Source organism: Salvelinus fontinalis, chromosome 16, assembly GCF_029448725.1.
Source record: "Salvelinus fontinalis isolate EN_2023a chromosome 16, ASM2944872v1, whole genome shotgun sequence".
Classification (NCBI taxonomy): Eukaryota; Metazoa; Chordata; class Actinopteri; order Salmoniformes; family Salmonidae; genus Salvelinus; species Salvelinus fontinalis.
In genome coordinates, this window is record NC_074680.1 from 29,733,466 (window position 1) to 29,761,082 (window position 27,617).

At 41.5% G+C, this 27,617-nt stretch overlaps 1 protein-coding gene across 1 annotated transcript; it reads right to left on the reverse strand.

Moving 5' to 3' along the window:
• Positions 1-1,787: 1,787 nt before the first annotated feature.
• Positions 1,788-27,089, reverse strand: si:dkeyp-118h9.7 (sacsin). The gene is made up of 8 exons (XM_055865013.1): positions 26,779-27,089; positions 26,519-26,563; positions 26,207-26,294; positions 25,880-25,991; positions 15,340-15,486; positions 13,669-15,106; positions 13,305-13,393; positions 1,788-13,186 (listed from the first exon to the last, which is right to left on the reverse strand). The coding sequence occupies exons 2-8, from the start codon at positions 26,542-26,544 to the stop codon at positions 2,118-2,120; spliced, it is 12,969 nt and encodes a 4,322-aa protein (XP_055720988.1). The 5' UTR covers positions 26,545-26,563; positions 26,779-27,089; the 3' UTR covers positions 1,788-2,117.
• Between the last annotated feature and the right edge of the window lie 528 nt (positions 27,090-27,617).

Sequence of the window (27,617 nt, forward strand, 5' to 3'; positions counted from 1 at the left end):
AAAAAAATTTTACGGAACGTGTTCCTTCAGAATTTTCCGGGAGTCCCACAACACGAATATTGCATCTGCGTCCTCGATTATCCAAGTCGTCAATGTGCTCCGCCATTTCGCGCACCTGTTTTTCAAGTGCTTTCATCTTAGTGTCCATAGATGTAGTTGAAGCTTCCACTGTAGCAATTCTTCCTTCCGCCTCATCGACACGGTTGACCACCCTCTGTAATTCAGCTGAATGGCCTGCTATTGCTTCCAAGACCGTTCTTATCTTAACATCGATCACTTTAGTAATGTTGTCCGTCATCTTTTGAATCACCAGGTCCATTGTGCCTGGATCCGCAACGGTGTTAGCTTTCCAATGTAAGCTAGCTCCTCCTGCACCTCTACAGGGATGGTGGTTTTGGTCGAGTTCTTAGTAGTTCTGCTGGGCATGTTGTCGGAGATTTTTGAGAAATAACCGTCAAGACTCATTGCAGGATAACTTATTTAGCCAATTCTACCACTTTTTCAAGCTAGGAGATTAATGAAAGAATATACATTTACGAATGCCACGGGAGCTCGCTGAAACACAGTGTTCTCTCTACGGCGCCATTTTGTCACCCCTAATCAGCTTCTTGATATGCCACACCTGTCAGGTGGATGGATTATCTTGGCAAAGACGAAATGCTCACTAACACAGAGGTAAACAAATTAGTGGCACAACATTTTAGAGAAATAAGCTTTTTGTGCATATGGAACATTTCTGGGATCTTTTATTTCAGCTCATGAAACCAACACTTTACATGTTGTGTTTATATTTGTGTTCGGTGTACATGATTCCCTGAGAAGACTTCTCTATGAGTGAGTGGTTGCAGTCATATCATGTGCTGAATGTATGAGACTACGTTAATTGTATTTCGTTCCCCTATGGTACCATCATCCACCATACCTGCTATGTAAAGACCACTCTGTTTCCTTAGTGCCCTATTCAAACTTGAGATAAGTAGACCTTTATCCAATCTGTATTGGAAGTTCAGCGTTACAGCGTGATTGAAATTTAAAGGTAATGTTTTTTGACTGAAGTTCATGTTTAGGGCTCAACTCAATCCGTATTGCTGAAGTTCAACATTATAGCATGATTGAAATTTTAAGGTATTTTCCAATTGAGCCGACATATGCAGCGATGATTGTGAATGTAGTTTCCACACACGCAGGAACATTGCCTATACATTTCAATCGCGCTATAGTGCCGAACTTCAGCGATACGGCTTGAATTGAGTCTAGTCTACTTATCTTCCTCTACTTATCTGCAGTCTGAATCCAGCCCTAAGTGCACCGTGTGGGCCCAGGCAGCCACCTGCTGTTTGTACAGAGTTTATGTAAGATGTTCCAGCTGTTGGATCTTGGTGAAGATGTGTGTTAAGAGAGTGAAGATGATTAAAATGAACTCTTCAGACTAACATGTTTCTGCCTGAAGACAATGGAGCAAACAAATGAAAAGATGCCTTGTAACATTTTGAGTTTTAAGAGACCTATTCTTTTCTCTTTGTTATTTAATGAACACCCTTGAAACCGAGCTAATAGAATTGTGTCTGATCTGTGTACATGTCTTGACCAAACCCCCTGGTCTGCCACAATGTATTAAAGATGTCAATACCGTCTCAGCAATTCACCAATATCCCTCAAGTAAAATGAAATCCAAATGTTATTTTTTTATTTGAACCTTAAACTAATTGTAATTGGTAATGCATGATCTCTGAGGTACTTGAACTCTAATATTGTCATTTGTCAGAGAGGATGCAGAGAGAGAATGATCAATCTTTATTAAATCATGTTTATTTTTTACATTTATTAGAACAATATCTTCAACATGAAAAAGTGGAAAAACATGTTACTGTATTTTTGTGAGCATTTAACAATAATATGGTTATCTTTTTAATTGATTATTCAAAGGAATTATTGAACCACTACGTGTATAACATACTCTCAGTAAAGCATAAAATCACAACATGAAAGTTACATGTAGCATTTCTAAATCAAGTGAAATAGCCTTTAGCATTTTATGTAGCATTTCTAAATGAACTGGGTGTCATGTTTTTGTTTTCTATCAATGCCCAATTGCAATATGTAAGCGATGTCTTCAATCAATGAATATATATTTCTATTTTGCACAGAAGCTTTGATGCCATGTCCAGCACCTTTGATTCGTTCTCATAGTTGAACCTGTTATTGGGAATGTGTGGTGATGGGTGGTAGTTTGGGTATTGAGTGGTCTTGGGGTCGACTCCCAGCTGTTTCAGTTTGCTCACAATGTTGGGTAGAATGTCTAACTGGGGGCTGTAGCCAGACACCCGCTCAGCTAGGCTGGAGATGGAGCTGTCTTTGCAATGATGTCCATGTCTTCTGTACTCTGCTGCCACCAGAGCCTTCTCCACAGCCTGATGTACCTTGAACAGAGTCCACTCTGTGGTCTTGCCTCCTGTGTCGTTGTCAGCAGCGGCTAGGTCACACTGTGCTTGTCTCAGCCAGCGCTCAGCCTCTGCTCGGTTGGGTTGTGGTACGTTTCCATGATGTGTCCAGAAGTTGTATCTAGTATTGTGTCCCCTGTAGAACCTCTCTCTCCCACACCGGTGGCGATGAGCTTCTTGGTTCCACTGGTTGTAGAAGTTTCTGAAATTTGTGTTCCACTGCTGTGAGGATGGTTTCCCCGTCCTGTGTGAGGATGGTTTCCCCGTCCTGCCGTTTTCAAGATCCTCAATTCTGTTTTTCAGATACTTGAATGCCTCCGTGGCTAGCTGTTGGCAGTCAGGGTTTTTGTCAGGGTGCCACCTCAGGTAGAGGCGTCTGATGGCCTTGAACCGCTCCTCTGCAGACAGAATCCAAATCTCTGCCAGACACTTGTCTATTTCCTTTTTGGCTTCTTCCAGAGACTGTGGTGAGGTCTTTGCGGATGAAGACCGCTGCACAGATTCTCCCAGTTGTACCAGTTCCATGCACGTTGCTCCAGTGGAAGAGTATGAGAAAGGCTTCTTTTCCCGTTTAAATTGGTAGAGATCAAGGGCACTGACTTCTATGACTTCATCTTTCCCAATCTGTATTTTGTATCTGTAGGGACCCTGTCCTGATTGGCCAGATGGCACACACAGCTGTTCCACTATAACTGCATAGCAACAATGCTCCTCCTCTGCCGTATTCTTAAAGCCAACATATTCCCCAGATTCATAGTTGTTGAGGAAGCTCATATCCAGGGCATCATGCCACTCTTCAGGAACAGGACTTCCTGGTTCCGGTGGCCCTTTCAAGGAGTCCTCAGTATCAGCACTGTCATGGATTCCATTCTGTTCTAGAGTTGTCTTGACATCCTTCATGCTATCACACGAAAGAAGGTGTCCTAGAACTAGCAGGAGGTTTGAGCCAAGAATGTTATTAAGAAGGGCATTAATCTCTTTAGTAAGTCTCATGATGATCTCACTCTTCACTTTGTGGGCCTGGTCATCATTGTGTTTCAGGTAGAAGGTACAACCTTGCTGGCCCTTTTTTACATACACCTGTGTGACAGCAGTGGTGTCCCTCAATAGCTCCTGGCCAAGTTGAAGCACTGTTTCAAGGCTGTTGCAGCAGGTGATCTCAATGCCGCCAAAGGTTTTCTGACACATGGTGGCAGCATCGCCTTGTGATATCTTGCCCTGACACTGCTCTCTGATGAGACACACTAGACCATGCATGAAGGGAGCTGAGGACAGGTGTGCCCCAAACCATCCGCTGAACTCGCAGCCCTCCCCGTACTCACACAGTTGCATGTTGGATTCCACCACATTCTCTACAGTAATCTGAGAGAGCATTTTGGGTTGTATCTCCAGGGGCAACAACTGCATCATTTTACAATGTTCATACATGTCGTTCTCTAAATGGCAATTGCTCAGTTTCTCCAAGAGTTTCAATTTGTCTTTAATGGCACCCTCCAATCTACTAACCTTGAAGACTGTGTCATTGAAATACAGTGTGGCTGAAGGGTACAGTCTGCCATCGGTTGAAGGTAGATACAAGGTCTTGGGAATTTCTGAGGTTAACTGATTTTCTTGCAATTTGATTATCAGACGAAAAAGCTGCTCCACAGCACGCTTGACAGTTTTCTCCTGATTTGGCTGAAGGGTCTGCTTGTCGGTGGAATCTGCATGGATTTCTTGTAGAACATTGCAGTACTGCTCTGCAGTAGGCTCGTCTTTGACGCCAATTTTCTTGAAGAATTCTGCAAACCTGACATCCTTTGGAGGAATGCAGTACAAATATGGCCTGAACTCCACATAATGAAGCAGTACCAGAGCTGTTTGCTTGGTCTTTACAAGTGCAGAATCTTCCTCCACAAGCACCACAGGGAGATCAGTCAACGGCTTGGGGTCAAACTCTATTGTTTGTAGATAGGTGTAAGATGTCCGGAACACTTCAGCTCGTGTTCCAACCAAGTCAGCAGTTTGGCATGGTGACTGACAGATGTTTCTGAGGTTCTCTGTCACATATTCAGAAGGGGGTTCGTCAACTGCACCTGCTTCTCTAATAATTTGAATATGCTTTTCATTGCAGTTTCCTAAGTGCAGTATTGGCATGGATGTCCAAATCAGGCATTGGTGGAGGACATCTTTTTCAATCAGACAACCTCTGATTGAAACTACAGTCCTCTTTCCTGCAAATGACTGGTGGTAGTTGCACAACCTCGTTTGAATTTCCACAGGAAAAACAAACTTGATGTCAGCAATCGTTTTCAGAAAGTCTGGTGCTTGCTTTTTGACATTTATTTTCAAAATAGTTTCAAACAATGTAGACGACATCAGTTTCAGCTCTTTGAGGCTGGCAGTGCCTTTGGCATCCGATTCAATTTGATGAGCAAATTCAATTATTTCCTGATCTGACACAGTGCACTTCATTCCAAGTTCTTTGAGCAGTTTCCTTGCTTGACTCTTGACATTTATGTTCCCTCTAAGATTAAATTCATTCCAGAAGCTTTCTGGCACAAATCTTTCTTGCGGCAGCATCACCTTGTACAACTTTTGATTCTCATCAAAGAAGTAGGAGGCCATCTGCAGATTCCCATGGATGTCCTGAATGAATTTCACATTTTTCATTATAGAGATGATTTTATCATGGTACTGCAGATAGTCGTGTTTGAGTTGTAGTGACAACAACAGCTGGACAGAGTGGATCATTTGGTTGTTGTTTAGCTTGTGCAGGAAAGGCAGAATGAACTGGATATAGTACTCCAAATCACTTAAGATCTTAATGCTCAGGTATCCTGACAAGCTCTCATTTACAAAGTTGTATTTCAGGAAAATGTTGTTGTCATCTGCCATGTACACATCTGGAAAGCTTTCCCTGAACTCTGTTTTGAGGATGTATACATCTCTGGGTCCATCAATACGCTGCCGTCCACCCTGTATGGTTTCAAATAGTGGCAATGACTTGAGCTTTCTCTGGTAGTCCTGTTTGTTTTTACATTGGAATATCCCAGACTGTAGGACATTTTGAAGTGTCTTCAACTCATCATCTGAAAGATGCAGAAATTCTGAATGTTCCAGCTGGTGGACTTGGTCTAACACAGCACTGCTGTCGCTTGTCCTCAAGAGCTCAGGGAGTAGATATTGATGCAGATGCCTGTTCACTTCTTGGAAGAATGTAAGGTCCAGTTTCATGAGACCAAGTTTCATGAGAATTAATATAATTTCTTCTTTTGAGAACAGAATCACACTGGACATCTTCCTGATTGTTTGTAGAACATGTTTGTTGTTTAGTCTTGGGCACACAACAGGCAACATAGGGCAGTCAGAGAACAGCTCCTTGATGGCTATCAGAGCCTGGTTACCATCTCCATCCGTTGAAGCTGTAGGATTTATGTGATAACTAAAGAATTTCCATAGTTCCTTCAGCCATGAGTGTATTATCTGGTTTGGTACATGTAGCCTACAGTGTGGATCGGTTTCACAGTTTTGAAGGAGGTGCAAAAGTATAGGTTTCAAATACTTTGCTGCGACTGGAATTGTCAATTCTTTAAGAAAGTTCCCATCTTGTAGAACCTCAAAATGTTTGGTGTTGGTTTTGAAATCAGCGAAATCCTCATGATGTCCATGGAACATTCTGTAAAATGTTGACAGAAGCTTGGGAGAGTCAGGGTCAAACACTCTAAGAATCTGATCTTGAGTGAGAAGCAGTGGAAGTCCGGTGACTGAACTGGAACTCTTCTTGTTAGGATCTTTTTTAAGTCTACTGACTGAACTGGAACTGTCCTCACTAACTACAACATTTTTGATACAGTACTCCAAGAGAATGGAGCATCTCTCTTGGTCTCTGATCAAAGTCTGGCCAATGGGTAGAGGTAAACCCATTTCAGTGTGAGTTGGATCATTCAGTGGTTTCTTCCTCAGGTAGTTACCCACTGTCAAGGGACTGACTATTCTCACTTCAACCCCAGCCGTTTTGAAGCTGGTCCATATTTCTTCAATTTTTCTGGATGAAGGAACCAACTGCATTCCAAGATCATCTAAAATAGAAACCATAGATTTATTTTCTTTGCTCAAATGAGGTGCATCACTTGGTTCCGTCTTGCTCACACTAGACCACTCAACAGTGTACTCTATTATTGACCTGTGTTGAACTTGTCGAGTTGAGCCGTGTAGCACTGGAATAAGGTCAAGTTTTCTGTCATTGACTGACCTGTACACTTCATGAATCATTTCATGCCAATCTTGGCCAGTGTCTTTGGTGATGGTGGGGAAGAAACACAAGTATGAGCTATCAAGGACTGAATCAAGATGTATGGAATTGACTTTCACTTTCTTTAGGTCACAACGGATGTAATTGAGAAGGTCAGCATACAATGGGGCGATGACATTCAATTTCAGGGACTCATTCCAATCCATCTTCAGACTTTTCCCATCTTCTTTCCAGAAACCCCGTCTGGAGGAATCTACCTCAAAGTTTCCGTTGACATGGACTGGAAGTCCAGTTTTACCAGGCAAGGGCAGGGAGCAGAATGCTTGTCCAATGAAGTCATCCTGTTTAGGCAGAGAGCTTGTGCTGACAATTGTTCCTCTTTCTCTAGGCTGAGAGCTTACACATGCTGCCAAAGCTGCCTGGGGAACTCTGCCAGTCTGTCCTTCCGTATCAGTGTTTCCTTTAAAAGAGCCAAACTGCTCTGCAATGATCCACTGGCTTTGCCTTTTACCGGATGATGAAATCTTGACACTGTAAATGGCTTGCTGTGGTGTTTGTCCATGGGACAGCAGCGACTGTTGTACGTGGTTTTGAAAATAAACCCATTCTGCAATGCTCTTCTCATGTATACTTTTTTCAATCGAGAAGGTAGTCTTGAGAGTTCCTGTGCCTGGGTTGATTTCATGAAACTGGATTTTTCTGATGTTCTTCAAGAACATTATCAATCCCTCAGGGTCTTCACAGAGAGCTGAGGACAGTTCCGCCATATCTGTAACATTGACCCCATTGTCGGATATTTCTGAGGTTTTTGCCATGGCATCAGTCCTGATAGGCAACCTAAACATGGTGCCTTCTTTAAGAGAGAATTCTTTTGGGAGAAATGTATTGTAAACATCCATGAAGGTGTTCTTACATTCCTCTTTCCATAAGATTTTGACTCCTGGTGATTCTCGTGATCCTTCAACATACTTCAGATTGGGATCAGATATGCAGAGCCATTTGTCACCGGTCAGGATCGAAGGACAGTCAGTCAGGTGGTAGACTGAGTTAAACCCAAGTCCATATTTTCCGGTTTTCCCTGGAATGTGGTGCTTTCCACCTTCTCCCAGCTGCTGAATACCTTGCAGATCAGCATGAGAAAACACCTGGTTGTTGTACACACACAGTGCAGGGCCCTGAAGTGGATTCCATCTCTTTCCAAATGTTTTCTCTGTGCTGTGCTGTCTTTTGTCCCAAACAAAGTGAATTTCTGTGGCCTCTGCATCATCAGCATTTTGGATGAGTTCTTTCAGGATGTCCTTCTTCGAAGGATAAGCTGAGATTATGTTTTTAATGCGAACTGTCAGTTTCTCACGTTGTCCAAACTCTTCAGCAAATGGTGAGAAGTTTTCTACTGAATGCTTTAGCAGGGTGTGATGTCTTGTTGTGATCACCCCAAAATGAAGTGCAATGGCGCGAGATATTTTTGTATGGCACAAAGTGACATCTTCTGACACTTCCATCCAGGGGCTGTCATTGAAATACAGCTGGTTAGATGGCTGCAAAACATCCCTTTCATCAGGTATGAGACAGTCATCTTGTTTTTCATATTTGGCCTCATATAATCCCCTTTGGAGTATTGTCAGACAAATTTCTAGATCATTATTGGAAAGTGGGCTGATGCCATAGGCTTGGCTGAGTTTCTTCAGTACACCATGAAACTGTTCTGGTGTGAATTGCTTTTGGATGCATAGACATTTCCAGAGCTTCTTGAAACTGGAGAAGGCAGTTGGAAGCACATGAAGATAAGGTTTAGCATCAAATTCCTGATTCTTAGCCACAGACTTTACATCCACAAACCTGTCTTCAACAAGGATAAAGGGGAATGAGTGTGCCCTCTCAAAAATGGCAGTCAATTCCTTCTCATCATGCAGCCATTTGTTCAAAAAGTTGTAGCAATTATGGGCTGTGTTGAAGAGCGTCTGTTTGTCACATGTTTCCGAGTGCTTGGATGCTTCCTGTAGCTGCTGAAGCACTGTCTCGAGTGATGGGCTTTCACAAACTCCCAGTATGCATAGCACTGCATCGTCACTGTGTATTTTCAGATTTAAAGAGTCTACCACAGACTGTGTCATGTCAACTAGATGGCGACATCTGTCACTGTAAATGTCAATGGGCTTTTGAAGTCTAACTATTCCATCCTTCACTGCCCCACCCTTCCCTGCGTATGTATTAACTGGAGGACATGCTGGAATGAACAAGGTGTTTCTCAGAGTCTCCCAGTGAGGCGAGGCTTCATCCTTTAGGGAGTCCCTCATCAGCTCCAGGATGCAGTGAAGATGCTTGTATGCTTTGCTTTTGTCTTTTTGCCAGATGTTGGCAATGGTCTCTGCTCTTTCTGTGATGTCCTCCAAAGGGAGCTGGTCACTCAGCATCCCCAGTTCTGACAGACGTTGAATCCTTTTAGGAGAATGAAAGTCATTTTTGGTTCCACCGAGGAACCGTCCTTCCTCTTGCTCAAACAAGTGTGCCACTTTTCCAGAAGTATTCACAAGTTTTTTGATGTACTGAAGTTTTTCACTTTTCTTTGTAGGAATGCATGGGTAGCTCCTTAGTAGATTGTCAATGGCATCGTCCTTCAGGTCAATAGCATGCAACACAAGAGCATTCCTACTCTTCTGGTCCATAGTGTTCAGGTTGTTGAATACCACTTCTTGGTAAAATGCTTCCCAGTCAAATGTTCTCTGCTGGAGAATCTCATCTAAACCGGTCTGTATGAAACTCTGTCTCACCCACAAAGGCAGAGGAACAACAAGATAAGATGTGCTTGAATTGCTTTGACAGACCTTCATTGCAAGCTCTCCAACAGCTTTGTCCTCTTGAATAGTTGGGTGCAGAAATCTGGCTTTGTCCATTGAGCACCAGTTTTCCCCATCACTGAAGAGCTTCAGAGGTTTGCCAGAGAAGTGCTGACTGATGACCAAGTAAAATGTATCAACCAAGGGTTTGAAGGGTTTGTTCACGTTCTCTCCATTAGGCCAAAAGGTATAGTACTGATAACGTTGAAGGGTTCCATTTCTTGACATCTTCTTCAACACTAGCAGTGTACTGACATATGCGGTTGTAACAGCATCCTGAAGGAGAGCTCTATTCCAGTCGTATTTCACTCCACTCTCCCACAGACCTCTCCGATTAGAGGTCACAGCAAAGGATCCGTTCAGGTTCACTGGGAGCCCTGTGGCAACAGAGAGAGGGAGGAAGCAGAACGCCTGGCCAACCAGGTTGGTTTCTCCAGGGACCCATTTCCCTGTCTTTGGTTCTTTGTTTAAAGGTACAGCAACACCTCCGATTGGCAAGGAGAGCACTGTCTGCTTATTGTCTCTCTGGACCATTTGTAAAGAATTCTTTGTCCCAAAGCAATTGTATAGGAGCCAGAACTGGACATCAGATCCATCACAATGTTGTTGTGTTAGTTCAGCTATGTTGGCTCTATGGCAGTCAATGACCTCTTGGCATTTCGCATCACGCTTCATCAGACATTTCAGAGCATCATTCTGTAATATTCCTAGAGGAGTGTCCTCTGGAATCTTGATTGTGCTCACAACCTTTCTGGTGGCAGTGAAAATCTTCTCTATCTGGTCATCTTGAGGAGGAGTGGAAGCATCAACCGAAAGGTTTTGAAGAGATACCGTGTTGATGTTCTTCAGAAAGAGGAGGTGAGTTTGTGAGTTGTTTTTCAGGTTCTGTTGAAATGTCACTATGTCATCTCTGTCATAGACATTTCTGCTGATTTCTGACTTGACAGCCTCCTCTTGTGTCCTGAAAGGTAGTTTAATGAGCGTGCCCGGGTAGAAATTCTGAGTGCTGTCTCTTGAAAGATTGCAATTAAAAATCTGCTCATATGGTCTGAATTGACCAGGAAACCTGTGCAGAAGCTGCTCCCGAGATAAGTTGAGCTTGATTCCAGGAGTTGCTTTGTTTTGTATGTGCTTTTGCAGGTGTGTAACATTTGGATCAAGTATCAGAAGCGTGTTGCCACTGAGGATTGAGGGAATATCAGTCACATGGTACACCGCATTAAATCCAAGTCCAAATTTCCCTATTTTTTCAACCTGGTTTTCCTTTGAGGCAGATCCGAGTTTGACAATGTTTTTCCAGTCATCCTCTGTGAACAGCCCGTTATTGAAGGCCCAGAGACACGGTCCCTGACAGAGAACCATGCCTTGGTCTATGAGGCTGTCAGCAGGATCTTTGTGGTCCCTGAAATCCACCATGAACTTACAGGTGTTTGCCCCAGCATCTTCTGCATTCTGAATTAGCTCTTTGAAGATGTCATTTTCTTCGTCATACTCTTTCAGAATGTTCTTAATCCTCAGAGTTATGGGCTCTGACTGCCCACACTGTTCTATTCCAATGAACTCTGGACGCAGGATCCGGGTGCTGAGGAAAGGGATGTTCAGCCACTGTGCCGTCGCCGGTGGAATCTCCTCGTGGATAACATGAATCTCCTCCTGGTCATTCTGTAGATCCTCCAGACCATCCCTGCTTATATCACAAAACACTGTCTTGGACAGTGGTTGCAGGGTAAATCTCTGACTTCCTGCCATGACCGGCACTGGGATATTGCCCCTGACTCTCTTCTTCTCTCTCCACATCCAGTTCAGAATGGCTATTGACACTTTCAGCTCTGAGGGTTTTCCAAAAGATTGGGGCCTTTTTTCAATGGTCTGTTTGATGTCATGAAGGATGTACTCTATTTCTTTCTCTGAGAGTGATGTCTTCACTCCAAACTCTGTCAGCAACTTTTTGTATGGAAGAAATTCGTCTAGCACCTTCTCAATGTACGAGCTCAGATCCAAATCAGATGGGTAGTCCAAGACTACATCATGAGGAAAAACAAAATGATTGTGTATCCACAGCCAAGGTATGACTCTTTTGTTCATCACTTCCCTGACCTCACAGATGTGATCTTGCATGTATTTGTAAATGCTATGCAGCTTGATTTTAAACTGCACGTCTTTATCTGGATCTGTCATTGCCTTGGCCACAGCTGCCAATGCTGACAGATTCTCCACAACCTTCTCAGCAGGAGGTAGACGTAGAAGACCAAGTTTTCTGCTTACTTTCTGACTAAAGTCTCCTGTAAGAGGCATGACATGCCCTACAATGCCATCGTACTCTGAATGTCGTATCTCCTCCAGCTTGTAGAAACTTTTCTCCCTGTTATTTTCTTTCGTGATGTAAGGATTCTCACAAGGGACCCACTGCAGCTGTGATAGGTGCTGCAGCTGCTGATGTGAGAATTGGAAAAGCAGGTCATTGCCATTCAATAGTCTTTGAAGTGCTTCTGCTTTTTTGAAAGCCTTTTGTGAATGAACATGTGATTTATCAATATGGGTGCCAACATGCAACACGTTGTCTGCTGAGACGTCAGTTTCCTTTGTCTGCAATCCAAGACGTATTAAGCTGTCAAGCTTCTCTGGAGTATTTGTGAACACTGCGGGAGGAAAGAATTCTCTTTCAAAAAGGACTTTGAAGGCTTCATTGTTTGGATCAAAAATACTGGAGGTCTTCTTCAGCTCTCCATCTATTTCGATGAAGCTCAAATCTTGGCATTTTTTGTACAAAGTCCTATTCTGTGAGAAGAGGATACTGCCATGCTGTAATATCCAGGTCATGATTCCCTCTCTCTCTTGTTTCTTGAAATACTTCTTCTCAACTCCATCAATCAAATGAACGGCCACCTGAGCAGTATTCAAGAGATCAATCTTGAGCAACAATAGGAGCCTGCGATCAGCCTCAGTTGCACACCGGACAATGGAATCCGGCATGGGGAGCTCTGTGGGGAAAGCTGGGGTGGAACCCAAAACCACTGCTTGCTTGTTTTGGGTGGGGACATATTCTCCGGCCATTGATTGGAAGAGAGGCATCTTTGAGAGCAGGTCTCTCTCATGGACTGTGAGAGAATCCAGAGTAGAGAGGTAGGCTTTGAGTTCCTCTTTCTCATGGTAAGGAGCAGACCTGATTCCACTGATGACCTGACTAGCAGCTAAGTTCATGAACACCTGTAGAGTGTTCTGTGGCGATGGTGGTAGTACGTACGAGTCAAGATCTTGGTGTTTCAGGCATTTGTCTCTGTTAACGACTGTTCCCCCAACCTTCTTCATGACTTTCTCTATTTTGTCTGGTAAGATGGATTGCTTGCTTTTCTGAAAGATCATGGTTGGATGCTGTTGTAGTCTTGCAAGTATGACAGAATGGCTAGTATCATGTAGTGGTTCGATGGGTATCAGTGGCATGCCTTCAAAACGTCTCAGATCTATGCAGTGAGTGTTGAGACATTTCCAGAACTCTCTGAGCCATTTCAATGGTGGGTGCTGAGCACTCCCTACCTCCCAGGTGACATGACCTGTCTGTGTGACATGACCTGTCTGTGTGACATGACCCAGGTGACATGACCAGTCTTTTGGGAGAGTCTTCTTGGCAAATGTAGCCACAATTTCCACATCTACATTGAATACGTTGAATATATCTAAAAAGATGGAGATATGAAAATAATAGCCATGTGACAAACATGCAGGTATTTGCAATTTTACATGATATCCAACACCTTTCATTGTTAAACATAATTGTACAATATATTCCCTTACTTGTTGCGGCTAGTTGCTTCAAATGTTGGATGCTAGTGGTGCTGAGATCATCAGGCAGAAACAGGTCTTTGCAACCTGGCAGCAATACTCTGTATGAAGAGAATAGTTACTTGTAAATTATTAATGGAGAAAGGGAATGGATTATCTATATGAAAAATACTATAATGTATACAGGGATGGAATTTAAGGATTTTGCGCATGGGCCAGCCGGGATAGAAGACTACAATGTCTAATAGCCCAGATGGAGAGCAAAGGGTCCAAAATCTATGCAATGTGATATTTAAGAAGACACATTTCTGGCATATTTTCTACTAGCCCTGTCTAGCTTTATTTCCATACCTGACTAAGACAATTGAGAATTTACCTTGGAAATGCGTCGTTGTCAATGAGAGTGATGTCCTTCTCTTCATTTGTGAATGTCTTGAAAGTCCCGTCACTGAGAGGCAGCATCTTCAGACCCCTGAGGTCGTGGTAATTCTCATCAGTCAATATGTACTGCAGCAGAGACAGTTTGTCATTGTTGGAGAGATTAGACACAACACCTCTGCGGAGAACACCCCTTACAAGAGCTGGAGTCACCCATGTCAGTGTGTCAGGGCCTGGGAAGGCCAGCTGGACAGCTCTGGAGACATGATCTGGGAAGGTGACAAGTTTTTCTCCACCTGCAATCAAGGCCCTGGTCACGGCAGCCATCATTTCAGGTGGCATGGTGTCGTCGGATGGGCACACAGCCACGGCGGGAGAAACAAACTGTCTTTCGTCTTCAGCTAGAGAGAAGATGGCGGTATTCTGTTTGAGTAGACGTTTTAGAAGGTCTTCAGCAATTCCATGCCACTTGTCTTTGTGTTTGGTCTGACTGAGGTCTGGCCAGATGTTGTACACATATGAGACGGGGAGTGTGGAGCTCTTGGCTAGGTTGGTGGCATCCTGCAGCATCAGGAGGTATGTGTGAGGGAGGACCTCCTTCACCAGCAGCTCATTCCACTTCGCAGCTTCATCATACTTCTGGTCTTCCTCCTGCCATTTGATGTGTCTCCTGTTGTCAGTGAGGCCGAAGCAGGCGTTCACATGGACCGGGTAGCCAGTCTTGTTGGAGTCATTGTTTGGGAGGGGCAGGAAGACACTCAGTCTGCCATCAGTCAGGATACTCTCCTGGCTACACCGGAATGCCAAGTCAACTTGAGGGCGGAAACTCAGCTTCTTGGCCAGTAAATCTAGCTCCGGAACATTTCCCTCTTTCATGCAGCATGTTGTCACAAGCCACTTGGTCTTTGTCTGCTTCTTGCCTTCGGAAGTAGAGGTGATGGTTTTAAAGCAGGTTGATCCATCAATGTTTGACTCGTTCATTGTCTTCAGACTCAGATCAACTGTGGGACTTGAGGTCACTGTAAGCCGGACATTAACGGATCCTTTGGTGTTGATATGCTGCAAGGAGACTGATGACACATTCCTCAGGAACAGAGTGCTTATGTCTGCATCCGCAATGAAGCTGTCGAAAAGCTGAACTACTTTATTGGAGTCATACAGGTTGTCTGAGATCTCTGAGGCTTCACTGCGTAAAGGAAACCTAAAGAGTGTCCCTTTAAAGTGCTGCTCCTCCTGGATGATATCCTTCCACCTTTGGCCACTCACTAGTTTGACAACGTCTCTGAATGGTTGGAACTGATCTTGCAGATTCAGTAGAGTTTCCTTGTCTTCCTCTTCCTCCAGAGACCACCGGAAGCCTCCAGTTCGCTCCCCAAAGAGCTTCTCTTGGGGGTCCAGGAAGCCCAGGTACTTGGAACTGAATATGGATGGCACATCTAGAAATGATGAATATTACTGAGTGTGAATAAAATGCTCTAATGTAATGAAAAGCTGGCTATGAAGAGAAATTAAAACTTAGCAATGGGTGGTATGACTACATTTACAGTATACCGGTATAGATCCATGTGCTGTGATATGGATTTTGGCATATCAAGCAGACCTTGTGATATAGCTAGCGCATATTCATGGTTAGATTCTTTCATTGTAATAATAATACTCTGAGGTTCACCTGTTATATGGTAGACCGAGTTGAATCCGATCCCAAACCTGCCAACTTTATTTGGGTCGTTGCGTTTGATGCTCCGTCCGGTGGTCTGGATCCCCTGCCAGTCCTCTGCTGTGAACTCTGCATTGTTGAAGGCATACAGAGCAGGACCTGCTCACAGACACACCAACGTTCATAAACATCAGTAGAATAATTAATCAGGCTGTAATATACAATTCCTTGGTATACACAGCCTGAAGCTAATGCCTGCTAAATTATGTAAATGTTCCTTACAAGCCAGAATGTTAAATAAAATGACATTTACACTTACTCTATCGATTTATCTGTGCGGTTTGTCCTTCAGCTGCTCAAAATTTGCATCTGAATCTGAATAAAGGTATATAGTTTGGTTTGGCACAGAGGTAAAATTATATTGGATATTCGGGTTTCTCTTGCTATTGAACCAAGCACGCCATGACAATGACAAAATGTATATTCTGAATCAGGAGGATGGAGAACAATAAAGACAATTTTTTGTGTTCATCTTTTTATTTAAAATATTTTCTGGAGAATCCTGCATGGAATTCTGGGGAAAGGCTGTTTGCTGATCAAGCTCTGTGACAATTTTGTCCTAAATTGAACTTCACGAGTTAAAAGTACATATTTGACCTTCTAAATCGGACTGGCAATGAGTCAGGATAAGTATTCAAATGAAAGACGGCATCAAAGAGAAGATACTCCGCTATGTTATTATTTGAGTTGGAAGCAACCGTTCCCTGTTAAATAAGCCAGGTAAGGACCGACTAGACTGTGGTTCCCATAGACCAGTAAGTACAAATTGTGACTATAAAATCATTGAGGTAGTAACAAAATGATTCAAACCAGGTTCATTAAAGGACGTCACTCAACGTCGAATATAAGACGACTTCTGAATATTATCAATTACTCTAAGACCCAACTCAAACAAACGGTTATGCTATCTCTCGATGCTGAAAAGGAATTTGACCGCGTCGACTGGTCTTTCATTTAGCAACGTTAAAAAAGTTTGGTTTTGGGGAGTGCGTTTTGAAATGGATAGTAAATATATTCATGTCCAAAATCATCTGTTATAACGAATGGTAATATGTCGCATTCCTTTTCGCTACAACGAGGAAATCGTGAAGGAGATTCTCTATCGCCACTGTTATTTGCCCTTACCCTCTGTTCGGAAGCTGTTCGAAGTGCCATAAACATTCACAATATATCTCTATATACAGATGATGTCATCCTGTACTTGAGGCTGAGACAACAATTCCAAATATATAAAAATGAATAGGTGCTACATCAGGCTATAAAATTAACGTTGGTAAAACTATTGCAATGATGACATTTGGTGATGCACCCTTGAGTATAAAAGACAACTATGCATTTAAGTGGACTGATACAAGCATGCGTTACTTGTGTCTTAATATTACGTCAGACTATGGGAAACTATATGCTTTGAACTACCCTGTGATTAGTAAAATCACTGAAGACCTATACCGTTGGATGCCACTCTCTATATCTCTAGCAGGTCGGGTTGCTTCAGTGAAAATGAATGTCTTACCAAGACTGCTTTATCTGTTTTCAATGCTTCCTGTTAAAACTCAAGCTAAAACCTTTACTCGCCTAAATGCAGCAATAGGCTAATTTTAATGGCAAAATAAGAAGGCTCCTATTAGTTATAAAAAACTACAGTTGTTCAAAGAATTGGGTGGGCTTCGCCTCCCTAACCTTAAATCATATTACTGGGCGGTGCAACTTAATCCCATAGCAACAACCAAAGGATTTGTCATGGCTTGAAATTGAGAGTCAATATTGTGATATGCCTTTACATTGTATTCTCTTTATAGCAGACCCTATTTCTATTGACAGGGATAAACAAAACCCAATTATTACTCTTACATTGAAGACATGGAGGGAGGTTCAACGCCAATATTAAATGAGTAATGACTCACCTATATTCCACAACCCAGCCTTTCTTCCTGCTACTATGTCCCAAGGATTTAGGGACTGGGAAAAGAGACGGCTTTGTAGTCTCTCAACTATTCAAAGGCTCACTTGTTAAATAATTTCAAGAAATCCAGGAAAAATTCATTGTATGCCAAACAAATTTTTATAGGTACCTTCAAGTACTTGTTAAAACATTATTGTTACAAAAATGACAGACGATTACTCCTATTGACGAGATTTAATGACTTTATCAAGGGGAAAACATTGGAACCGTTTCAAATTTTTATCACAATATCCTTAAAACTTCTTAAGGCTAGGGTTTCCGCTAGCGGAACCCCTCGACAACATCTGCTGAAATGGCAGAGCGCCAAATTCAAAAATAGGCTTTACAGCGAAAGCACACCATACGATTATGTTAGGTCAGCGCCTAGTCACAAAAAAACATACAGCCATTTTCCAGCCAAAGAGAGGAGTCACAAAAAGCAGAAATAGCGATAAAATTCATCACTAACCTTTGATCTTCATCAGATGGCACTCATAGGACTTCATGTTACACAATACATGTATGTTTTGTTCGATAAAGTTCATATTTATATCCAAATATCTCAGTTTACATTGGCACGTTATGTTCAGTAATGTTGTGCCTCGAAAACACCCGGCGAATTTGCAGAGAGCCACATCAATTTACAGAAATACTCATCATAAACTTTGATAAAAGATACAAGTGTTATGCATAGAATTAAAGATATACTTCTCCTTAATGCAACCGCTGTGTCAGATTTCAAAAAAGGTTTATGGAAAAAGCACACCATGCAATAATCTGAGTACAGCGCTCAGCCACAAAAACAAGCCATACAGATACCCGCCATGTTGTGGAGTCAGTAAAAGTCAGAAATAGCGTTATAAATATTCACTTACCTTTGATGATCTTCATTAGAATGCACTCCTAGGAATCCCAGTTCCACAATAAATGTTTGTTTTGTTCGATAAAGTTCATATTTTTGTCCAAATACCTCCTTTTTGTTCGCGCGTTTAGTCCAGTAATCCAAAATGCACAAGGCACAGGCACTAGGTCCAGACGAAAAGTCAAAAAGTTCCATTACAGTTCGTAGAAACATGTCAAACGATGTATATAATCAATCTTTAGGATGTTTTTATCATAAATCTTCAATAATGTTTCAACCGGAATGAAAATGAACGGAGCTTGTGTTCACGGCCGTGCGCGTGACTAAACTAATGGCTTTCTGCCAGACCCCTGATTCAAACAGCTCTTATTCGCTCTCCCTTCACAGTAGAAGCCTGAAACAACATTCTAAAGACTGTTGACATCTAGTGGAAGCCTTAGGAAGTGCAATATGACCCCATTTACACTGTATATTGGATAGGCAATCACTTGAAAAACTACAAACCTCAGATTTCCCACTTCCTGGTTGGATTTTTCTCAGGTTTTCACCTGCCATATGAGTTCTGTTATACTCACATACATCATTGAAACAGTTTTAGAAACGTCCGAGTGTTGTCTATCCGAATCTACTAATAATATGCATATATTAGCTTCTGGGCCTGAGTAGCAGGTAGTTTACTCTGGGCACGCTTTTCATCCGAACGTGAAAATACTGCCCCCTATCCCAAACAGGTTTTAACATGCTAATATTAACTTTAGATTATCTTAGAAACTCGTGGCAGGTTGAATTACAGGTACAGATATCAGAGGAGAGGTGGGGCAATATATGGAAAAGACTACAGTGGAGAGAACAAGTATTTGATACACTGCCGATTTTGCAGGTTTTCCTACTTACAAAGCATGTAGAGGTCTGTAACTTTTATCATAGGTACACTTCAACTGTGAGAGACGGAATCTAAAACAAAAATCCAGAAAATCACATTGTATGATTTTTAAGTAATTCGTTTTCATTTTATTGCATGACATAAGTATTTGATACATCAGAAAAGCAGAACTTAATATTTAGTACAGAAACCTTTGTTTGCAATTACAGAGATCATACGTTTCCTGTAGTTCTTGACCAGGTTTGCACACACTGCAGCAGGGATTTTGGCCCACTCCTCCATACAGACCTTCTCCAGATCCTTCAGATTTCGGGGCTGCCGCTGGGCAATACGGACTTCCAGCTCCCTCCAAAGATTTTCTATTGGGTTCAGGTCTGGAGACTGGCTAGGCCACTCCAGGACCTTGAGATGCTTCTTACGGAGCCACTCCTTAGTTGCCCTGGCTGTGTGTTTCGGGTCGTTGTCATGCTGGAAGAACCAGCCACGACCCATCTTCAATGCTCTTACTGAGGGAAGGAGGTTGTTGGCCAAGATCTCGCGATACATGGCCCCATCCATCCTCCCCTCAATACGGTGCAGTCGTCCTGTCCCCTTTGCAGAAAAGCATCCCTAAAGAATGATGTTTCCACCTCCATGCTTGGTTGTGATGGTATTCTTGGGGTTGTACTCATCCTTCTTCTTCCTCTAAACACGGCGAGTGGAGTTTAGACCTAAAAGCTCTATTTTTGTCTCATCAGACCACATGACCTTCTCCCATTCCTCCTCTGGATCATCCAGATGGTCATTGGCAAACTTCAGACGGGCCTGGACATGCGCTGACTTGAGCAGGGGGACCTTGCGTGCGCTGCAGGATTTTAATCCATGACAGCCTAGTGTGTTACTAATGGTTTTCTTTGAGACTGTGGTCCCAGCTCTCTTCAGGTCATTGACCAGGTCCTGCCGTGTAGTTCTGGGCTGATCCCTCACCTTCCTCATGATCATTGATGCCCCACGAGGTGAGATCTTGCATGGAGACCCAGAACGAGGGTGATTGACCGTCATCTTGAACTTCTTCCATTTTCTAATAATTGCGCCAACAGTTGTTGCCTTCTCACCAAGCTGCTTGCCTATTGTCCTGTAGCCCATCCCAGCCTTGTGCAGGTCTACAATTTTAGCCCTGATGTCCAAACACAGCTCTCTGGTCTTGGTCATTGTGGAGAGGTTGGAGTCTGTTTGATTGAGTGTGTGGACAGGTGTCTTTTATACAGGTAATGAGTTCAAACAGGTGCAGTTAATACAGGTAATGAGTGGAGAACAGGAGGGCTTCTTAAAGAAAAACTAACAGGTCTGTGAGAGATGGAATTCTTACTGGTTGGTAGGTGATCAAATACTTGTGTCATGCAATAAAATGCAAATTAATTACTTAAAAATCATACAATGTGATTTTCTGTATTTTTGTTTTAGATTCCATCTCTCACAGTTGAAGTGTACCTATGATAAAAAATGACAGACCTCTACATGCTTTGTAAGTAGGAAAACCTGCAAAATCGACAGTGTATCAAATACTTTTTCTCCACACTGTATATAAAGCCACTACATGTAACCGAACAAGGGAGTTTCAATTCAAAGTACTACATTGTTTTTTTATGAGCCCTGATAAACTTAATAAAATGAAAAAAGGAATATCTGCTACGTGTTGGAGGCAGTGTGGACAAATAGGTACTTCATTACATATTTTGGCAATGTCCGAAATACCAGTATTTTTGGTCTGAAATTCTCCATGTTATACAGGACATCACAGGTATTATTATTCAACCAGACCCATGTCATCTCCTTCTAGGTATTGTTCCTATGAATACACTGCAATCCTCACCACTTTAATTGATAGCTTATCTTTTAGCAGCAGCAAGAACATGTGTAACAAAATGCTGGAAAAATGAACATGCACCCTCAAAAGATATGTGGTTACGTCTATGTGGGGAACTTGCTGACATGGAGAGAATGACATAAATCTTGCAACATAGACAGTATAGGTATGAAGGTGTCTGGTCAGAGTTCCAGACATATCTTACTGGTCTTATTCTGTCATTTCTTTTTGTTTGTTTCTGTTGTTTTTCTGTGGCTTTATCCAAATTGTATTCTTATTCAGACTCTTGAAATATTTCCACTATTCAGCCTAAATGTAACCTTAACATGTGAATGTAATTACCCTAATTAAAGACAGCAAAGATATGTTGTGTATGTATGGCACATGTTCTTTATGTGCTCTTGAATAAAAATGTATAAAAAACAAAATAAAACACAATTTTCAGATTTAATCTTTTAAAAAAGTTGAAGATTCTAAAAATAAACAAGTGTGGATTGTTCTCCATCCTCCCCTGATTCAAAATATACCATTGTCATGCATACATTGTCATGGCAATCTTGAATATTCAATATCAAACAAACTTTACCTTGGTGGCTTTTGAACAGCTGAAGGACAAACCACACAGACAACCGGTAAAGTATGTTTAAATGTAATTTTATTCAACATTAACTAGGTTTCCATCCAATTGGCGACAGATTTTCATGCGAATATTCTCAAATCTGCATAGAAAAAAATAGCTTGATGACATAGTGCACATAAAAGCACTTTTGCTCTTACGCTTTCATGTACCAAAAATGTTAAATACGTTTGTTTCCATCAAATGCTCAGTTCTACCATGGTTTTGTTACAAAAACTTGTGATAAATAACATACTTGCCCAATCTGGTTTTGTCCAATCATGCTCTATAGACAACAGTTTGCAGATAAAGTGGACAAGGTAGGTTATATGATGAGATACGGATAAAAACAAGATCATTTTATTAATTGGCAGCCAAGAACCAATCATCATGTCACCAGCATCATTCATATGATAGGGCCTAGCCTACCCTCAATATTTTTGGGAAATTTGCATGAAGCTCATCACCGTGCAGTTAACCACCATGAGTTAAGTTATTCAATAAATTATCTTCATGATAACTTATTCCATATGCATATGAACTCTGTATGCTTTTCCATGTCTTGGTGGTAGTATGCTACAACCATAGAGAATGATAGAGGCCTCTAGTGGCCAAAAGGCAGTTTTAGCATGGGCAGTGCCATAGAGCCCCACAGTGGAGGTGTCATTATACCCATAAAACCTAGAGGTCAACAGGGGTATGGTTCCAATCGTTTTCCCACCATCTTTCACATAGGGGATTTCAGAAACACTTCAAATAAGGGCTGTGTTTCGTGTAAGTTAACCCGGGCGTGACGCTTTGATAACCATGTAAATGTCTCTCGGACAATGTGACTTTTCTCAATATATTCGGCTCTATTTACTATCAGATTTGAAAATGATATAGTATTTGTCACATGCGCTAAATACAACAGGTGGACCTTATCGTGAAATGCTTACTAACAAGCCGTTAACCAACAATGCAGATGTTTTTGGCAAGAAAAAGTATGTGAACCCTTTGTAATTACTTGGCTTTCTGCATAAATTGGTCATAACATTTGATCTGATCTTCATCTAATAATTTAATAGTTTGTAACATTTGCAAGCCCTGCCACATCCGACGAGCGTCAGTTCTGGTGTAGTAGTTTTTAATCTTAATCCTGTATTGGCGCTTTTGCCTGTTTGGTGGTTCGTCAGAGGGCATAGCAGGATTTCTTATAAGCATCCGGATTAACGTCCTGCTCCTTGAAAGTGGCCGCTCTAGCCTTTAGTTCAGTTCGGATGTTGCCTGTAAATCCATGGCTTCTGGTTGGGATATGTACGTTTACGGTCACTGTGGGGACTACGTCGTCGATGCGCAAATTCTTGAAGCCGGTGACTGATGTGGTATACTCATCAATGCCATCGGATGAATCCAGGGAAAATATTCTAGTCTGTGCTAGCAAAACAGTCCTGTAACTTAGCATCATCAGACTACTTCCTTATTGAACGAGTCACTGGTACTTCCTGCTTGAGTTTTTGCTTGTAAGCAGGAATCAGGAGGATAGAATTGATGGCCAGATTTGCCAAATGGAGGGAGTATGAGAGCTTTGTACGCGTCTCTGTTTTGTAGTAAAGGGGGTCTAGAGTTTTTCCCCCCTATGGTTGCACATAGAAATGAGGTAAAACAGATTTAGGTTTTCCTGCATTAAAGTCCCCGGCCACTAGGAGCACCGCTTCTGGGTGATCATTCTCTTGTTTGCTTATGGCCTTATACAGCTCGTTGAGTGCGGCCTAAGTGTCTGCATCGGTTTGTTGAGGTAAATAGACAGCTACGGGAAATATAGTTGAAAACTCTCTTGGTAAATAGTGTCATCTACAGCTTATCATGAGGTACTCTACCTCAGGCGAACAAAACCTCGAGACTTCCTTAATATTACAGATCGCGCACCAGCTGTTGTTAAATGGATCAGACCTTTTTTTTCAATTTCCACCTAAAATGACATACCCAACTCTAACTGCCTGTAGCTCAGGACCAGAAGCAAGGATATGCATATTCTTGATACCTTTTGAAAGGAAACTTTGAAGTTTGTGGAAATCTGAATTAATGTAGGAGAATATAACACATTAGATCTGGTAAAAGATAATACAAACAAAAAAACATGCTTTTTCTATATATTTTTTTGTTCCATCTACAATCAGATAGGAGATTAGGTGTAATTTAGATTATGGCCACCAGATGGCAGCAGTGTCTGTGCAAAGTTTCAGACTGATCCAGTGAAGCATTACATTACTACACTATATTTTGTATCAAGTCTGCCAGTTTGCCAAAATGTGCCGAATTGGTCAATTGTCAATTTAAAACTTGCACAAGACAGTTTACAGAATTGTCAATTTAAAGAAATGTAGCCAATTTATTAATTACTACATTTAGCTAACATTAGATAGTTGATCCATAGATTCTTACCTTTGCCTCGATTTGGCAATCTCGTCCAGATCATCATGGCATTTGCATTTCTTCATGATAGCCACATTAGCAGCTAATTAGCATTTCATTTTTGGGGGGTAAATACAGTTGAATATATTGATAAAAGTCACCTTGTTCTAGAGAGATTTACACGGTTATCAAAACGTCACTTCAGGGTGTTAGGATTTATGTTTATGCACTATAGGCTATTAGCATATTGGTTTAAGGTGAATGATGTTTTGTTGCACACACACACACAATATAGAGGGGTGTGTATAGGTGGGTAAGGATTGACCACCACAGGCCATAAAAGCTGTGGACAGTCTGGAGAGGGGAGGGGTGCATCTCTCTAGACCAACCAGGATGGTGAAGAGACTGGACAATACCATATTAGGAATTGTTTGAGTGAATGGTCGAGGGGGACACAAGATGGAGCTGCTCTACCCAACAACCAGATGTGGAGAAGGAAAACGCCAAGGGGCTTGGACAAGTTTGGAGGCCCACAAAGGAGGAGCAAGAGTATGAACCATGCTAAACCTCTACTATGATAGGCCAACTGGACAAGTTGAGAATAAACTTGTCATAGTATAAAACTACTATTTTGAGTACATTCCACAGTTCTCTGATCTACCCTGCGCGGAGATCCAGTGAACCCGTATATACGAAAATTGCATTTACCATTTATCGTTTGAGTTTAATTAAAATACTTAAAATATATTCGGTGACTATGAATCACATTTTGTCCTGATGCCAGATTTGAACTGACGCAAAGCTCTTTCAAGGGTAAGCCTTCACGAAACACAGACCTTATTTTATTTTAAGTATTTCTAAAATCCCCTATTGTAAAAGTTAATTGGATCAAAAATGATTGGAACTATTTCCCTGTTTAATCGCTAGGTTTGATGGGTATTATGACACCTCCACTGTGGGACTCTATTGAGGGCTTCCACCATGCTTCCACCATTTTAAAGTAGTCAAAGTAGTCAACTGGGTGGGGATTCCTATGGTTTATAGCTTCAATGGCATTGCCCATGCTGTCACAGAAGCCACGATGGCACAGATATAAAGATTAGTCCTCTATCTATCTCTATGCCTACAACATAATTGCTTGATTCCAATATTTGCGCATAAAAGCATTCCCACTGCAATTGTTGCATCATGTATTTCACAGACCTCAAAAAATATCCCACCTTGTCTAACGTATTTATTTTGTCGACATTGGGACATTTTGTCGACAAATCTGATGTTTCCATAAGGTCTGTAGTGACTTTTTTATGCAGCAGGTCATTCATCCGCATTAAATGGTTGGATGGAAACCTGGTTATTCTGGCTTGTACATTTACATGATTTTGCAAGCATTAGCTTCTGCCGGTATATACCAACTAATTGTGTATTACAGCCTGATTATGAGAGTAAAACATCAGGACCTGCTCTCAGACACGACAACATTCATACAGGACAACATTCATACAGATCAGGACCTGCTCTCAAACAGGACAACAGTCAAAGTTTATCCCTCTTTTCAACGCTTTTGCTTCAATATTTGTTTTGTAACCAAATCAAAAGTGATGGGGCATTGCCACACCGATTTTAACGTTTTTGGAAATTGCCAGCTCACCACATGTTTGCTAGTGGCACTGCATGAGCCAGGGCAAGCATGTTTCCTAATACTGTGACCACTTGTATTTTTGCATTCCAGCATGATGATCAAGATCCTAATCAGTTCTGCACCTGATATTAATCTGGGCATCTTGCCCTCTGTTTTATGCCTTTTTTTCCAGATGTTGTGGTGGAAACCCCTTTCTACATTTACGGCCTAATGTGGGGTTATTAAAGTGAAATCACAACACTTTCATAAACCCACTGTCAAACATCAATGTTATTTATTTTCTAACTTCGCAAATATGAAACAACGGTACCTTGGTACTTCCCCAGGCCTTCAGTCTTGAGGCTCTGTCTGCCGTAGCATCTCTCATCATGGAGGAACACAACCTCCGACGCCCCAGCATCATCCGCATTCTGGATCAGCTCCTATAGTCACAGTACAGATAAGAATAGGGATGTTTACATAGGTGTCTTTAACTAACGTTTGCATAGTAAATTGGTCTATGGCCAACTTATACAAAACAAGATACTCACACTTCTCCTTTAAATATAGTGACTGTGATGATATTTAAGTTAGGTTTACATTTTGGTGATTTCGCAGATCAGATGATATGATTAATTGATTGATTGATCAAACTCACCTTTAATATCTGTCCTCCATCAGGGTACCTCCGCAGGATGTCCTTCAGGTAATCAATTAAAGGGGGCGCTGTTGCACCAAATGAATGTCTTAATAAAAACAGGTTGAAGTGAAAAAGTTGGATGTTTTAGTTTTCACAGTATTGTTGAAAATGTAAACTCATTCTTCTACATCTCTACATTCTATCTACTAAAATCGGAATAAATTGTTTTAATTCTATAAACTCGTAAAATATAACTGACATTTCCACACACACCAAGCAACTAGTTCAACTGGTTTAAAATAATTATACTGGTAAAAGTATTCTTCTTACTGTGTTTTTCTCTTACTCAAACTCATCCTTCCACATCGTAGGATTCTACAGAAACCAATGAATGAATTATAATAAATCAGGGTTATAATATGGCAGGACAAATATAACCATACTAATCAGACAGAAAAAAAAATGTCACTATAGTTCAGAAATGTAATAATCAATGTTCAAGTATCCTAGTCATAATTATAACCTATAACTAAATGAAAGTTATCATAAGACATTTGTTGTATTTAAGATACATAAATTGATCAATTTACCTCAATCATTTCACGGAGTGTGAAGAAGTCATCTGAAGCCACCTATGTCGTCAGACTAAATATTCTTAGTAGGCTAATGGTTTTATATGCCCATGTCTATACGTATGAGCCCCTCCATAACCCATCCCTACCAGACTGTTCAACAGTTTCAGTTTATCAACATTTCCTCCACAGTGGTGAAATGAAACTTTACAGACCATTTATCCTGTTCTGTCCGGTCAGATTCTGAATAACAAAGTTGTTTCGTTTTCATGCAATTCCGTGTATGAAACGAAACTTTGATCAGGATGTGAATGTGATTCAAACAAGGGAGCCTGTGAAAGGCAATAGCGCGGCGACTCCCTACGAAACACGCCACTTTGATACATGTGACTTTTCGTGACGCAAATCTCAGGCCATGCATATGCACAACTTCTAGTGATCAATTGTATTGCAAGCAAATATTGTTATTTTGAGGGGAATTGAGGCGTTTGGTGCACAGGAATTATAATAATGGCAGGCTAATAAAAACATTGAACATAGGCCTTATGATAAAACATGCATTTGCCATTGGTAAGGAGATCGCATAGCAGTTTGTAGCCTAATGTGTTTCTTTGAGTTTTATTGTAAAGGACCTACATCAAAATAATATTTTCTGACACGACTGTTATATTCCCACTACACAACAAATATCAGGCTACAATTTATCTATCCATTGCTCATTCAGCTAAGCATGCTCAAAAGTAAATAGACCGGTAGCCTAGACAGGGTATGCTCCAGTATTGCTGTGAGATAGTTCAAGGTTTATTTAAACTCAGAGCCTATACCATGACAGGCGATAGAAACAAACATCTATTGAC

What these genes read in the sequence shown, in the direction of transcription:
- si:dkeyp-118h9.7 (XM_055865013.1), bottom strand. Translation starts at nt 26,544, where the DNA reads ATGAGTTTGAGTAAGAGAAAAACACA. An exon ending in AGGCCTGGGGAAGTACCAAG is followed by an intron (nt 15,487 to 25,879) that starts GTACCGTTGTTT and finishes GTCTGTGAGCAG; the next exon opens with GTCCTGCTCTGTATGCCTTC. An exon ending in GAAGCAACTAGCCGCAACAA is followed by an intron (nt 13,187 to 13,304) that starts GTAAGGGAATAT and finishes CCATCTTTTTAG; the next exon opens with ATATATTCAACGTATTCAAT.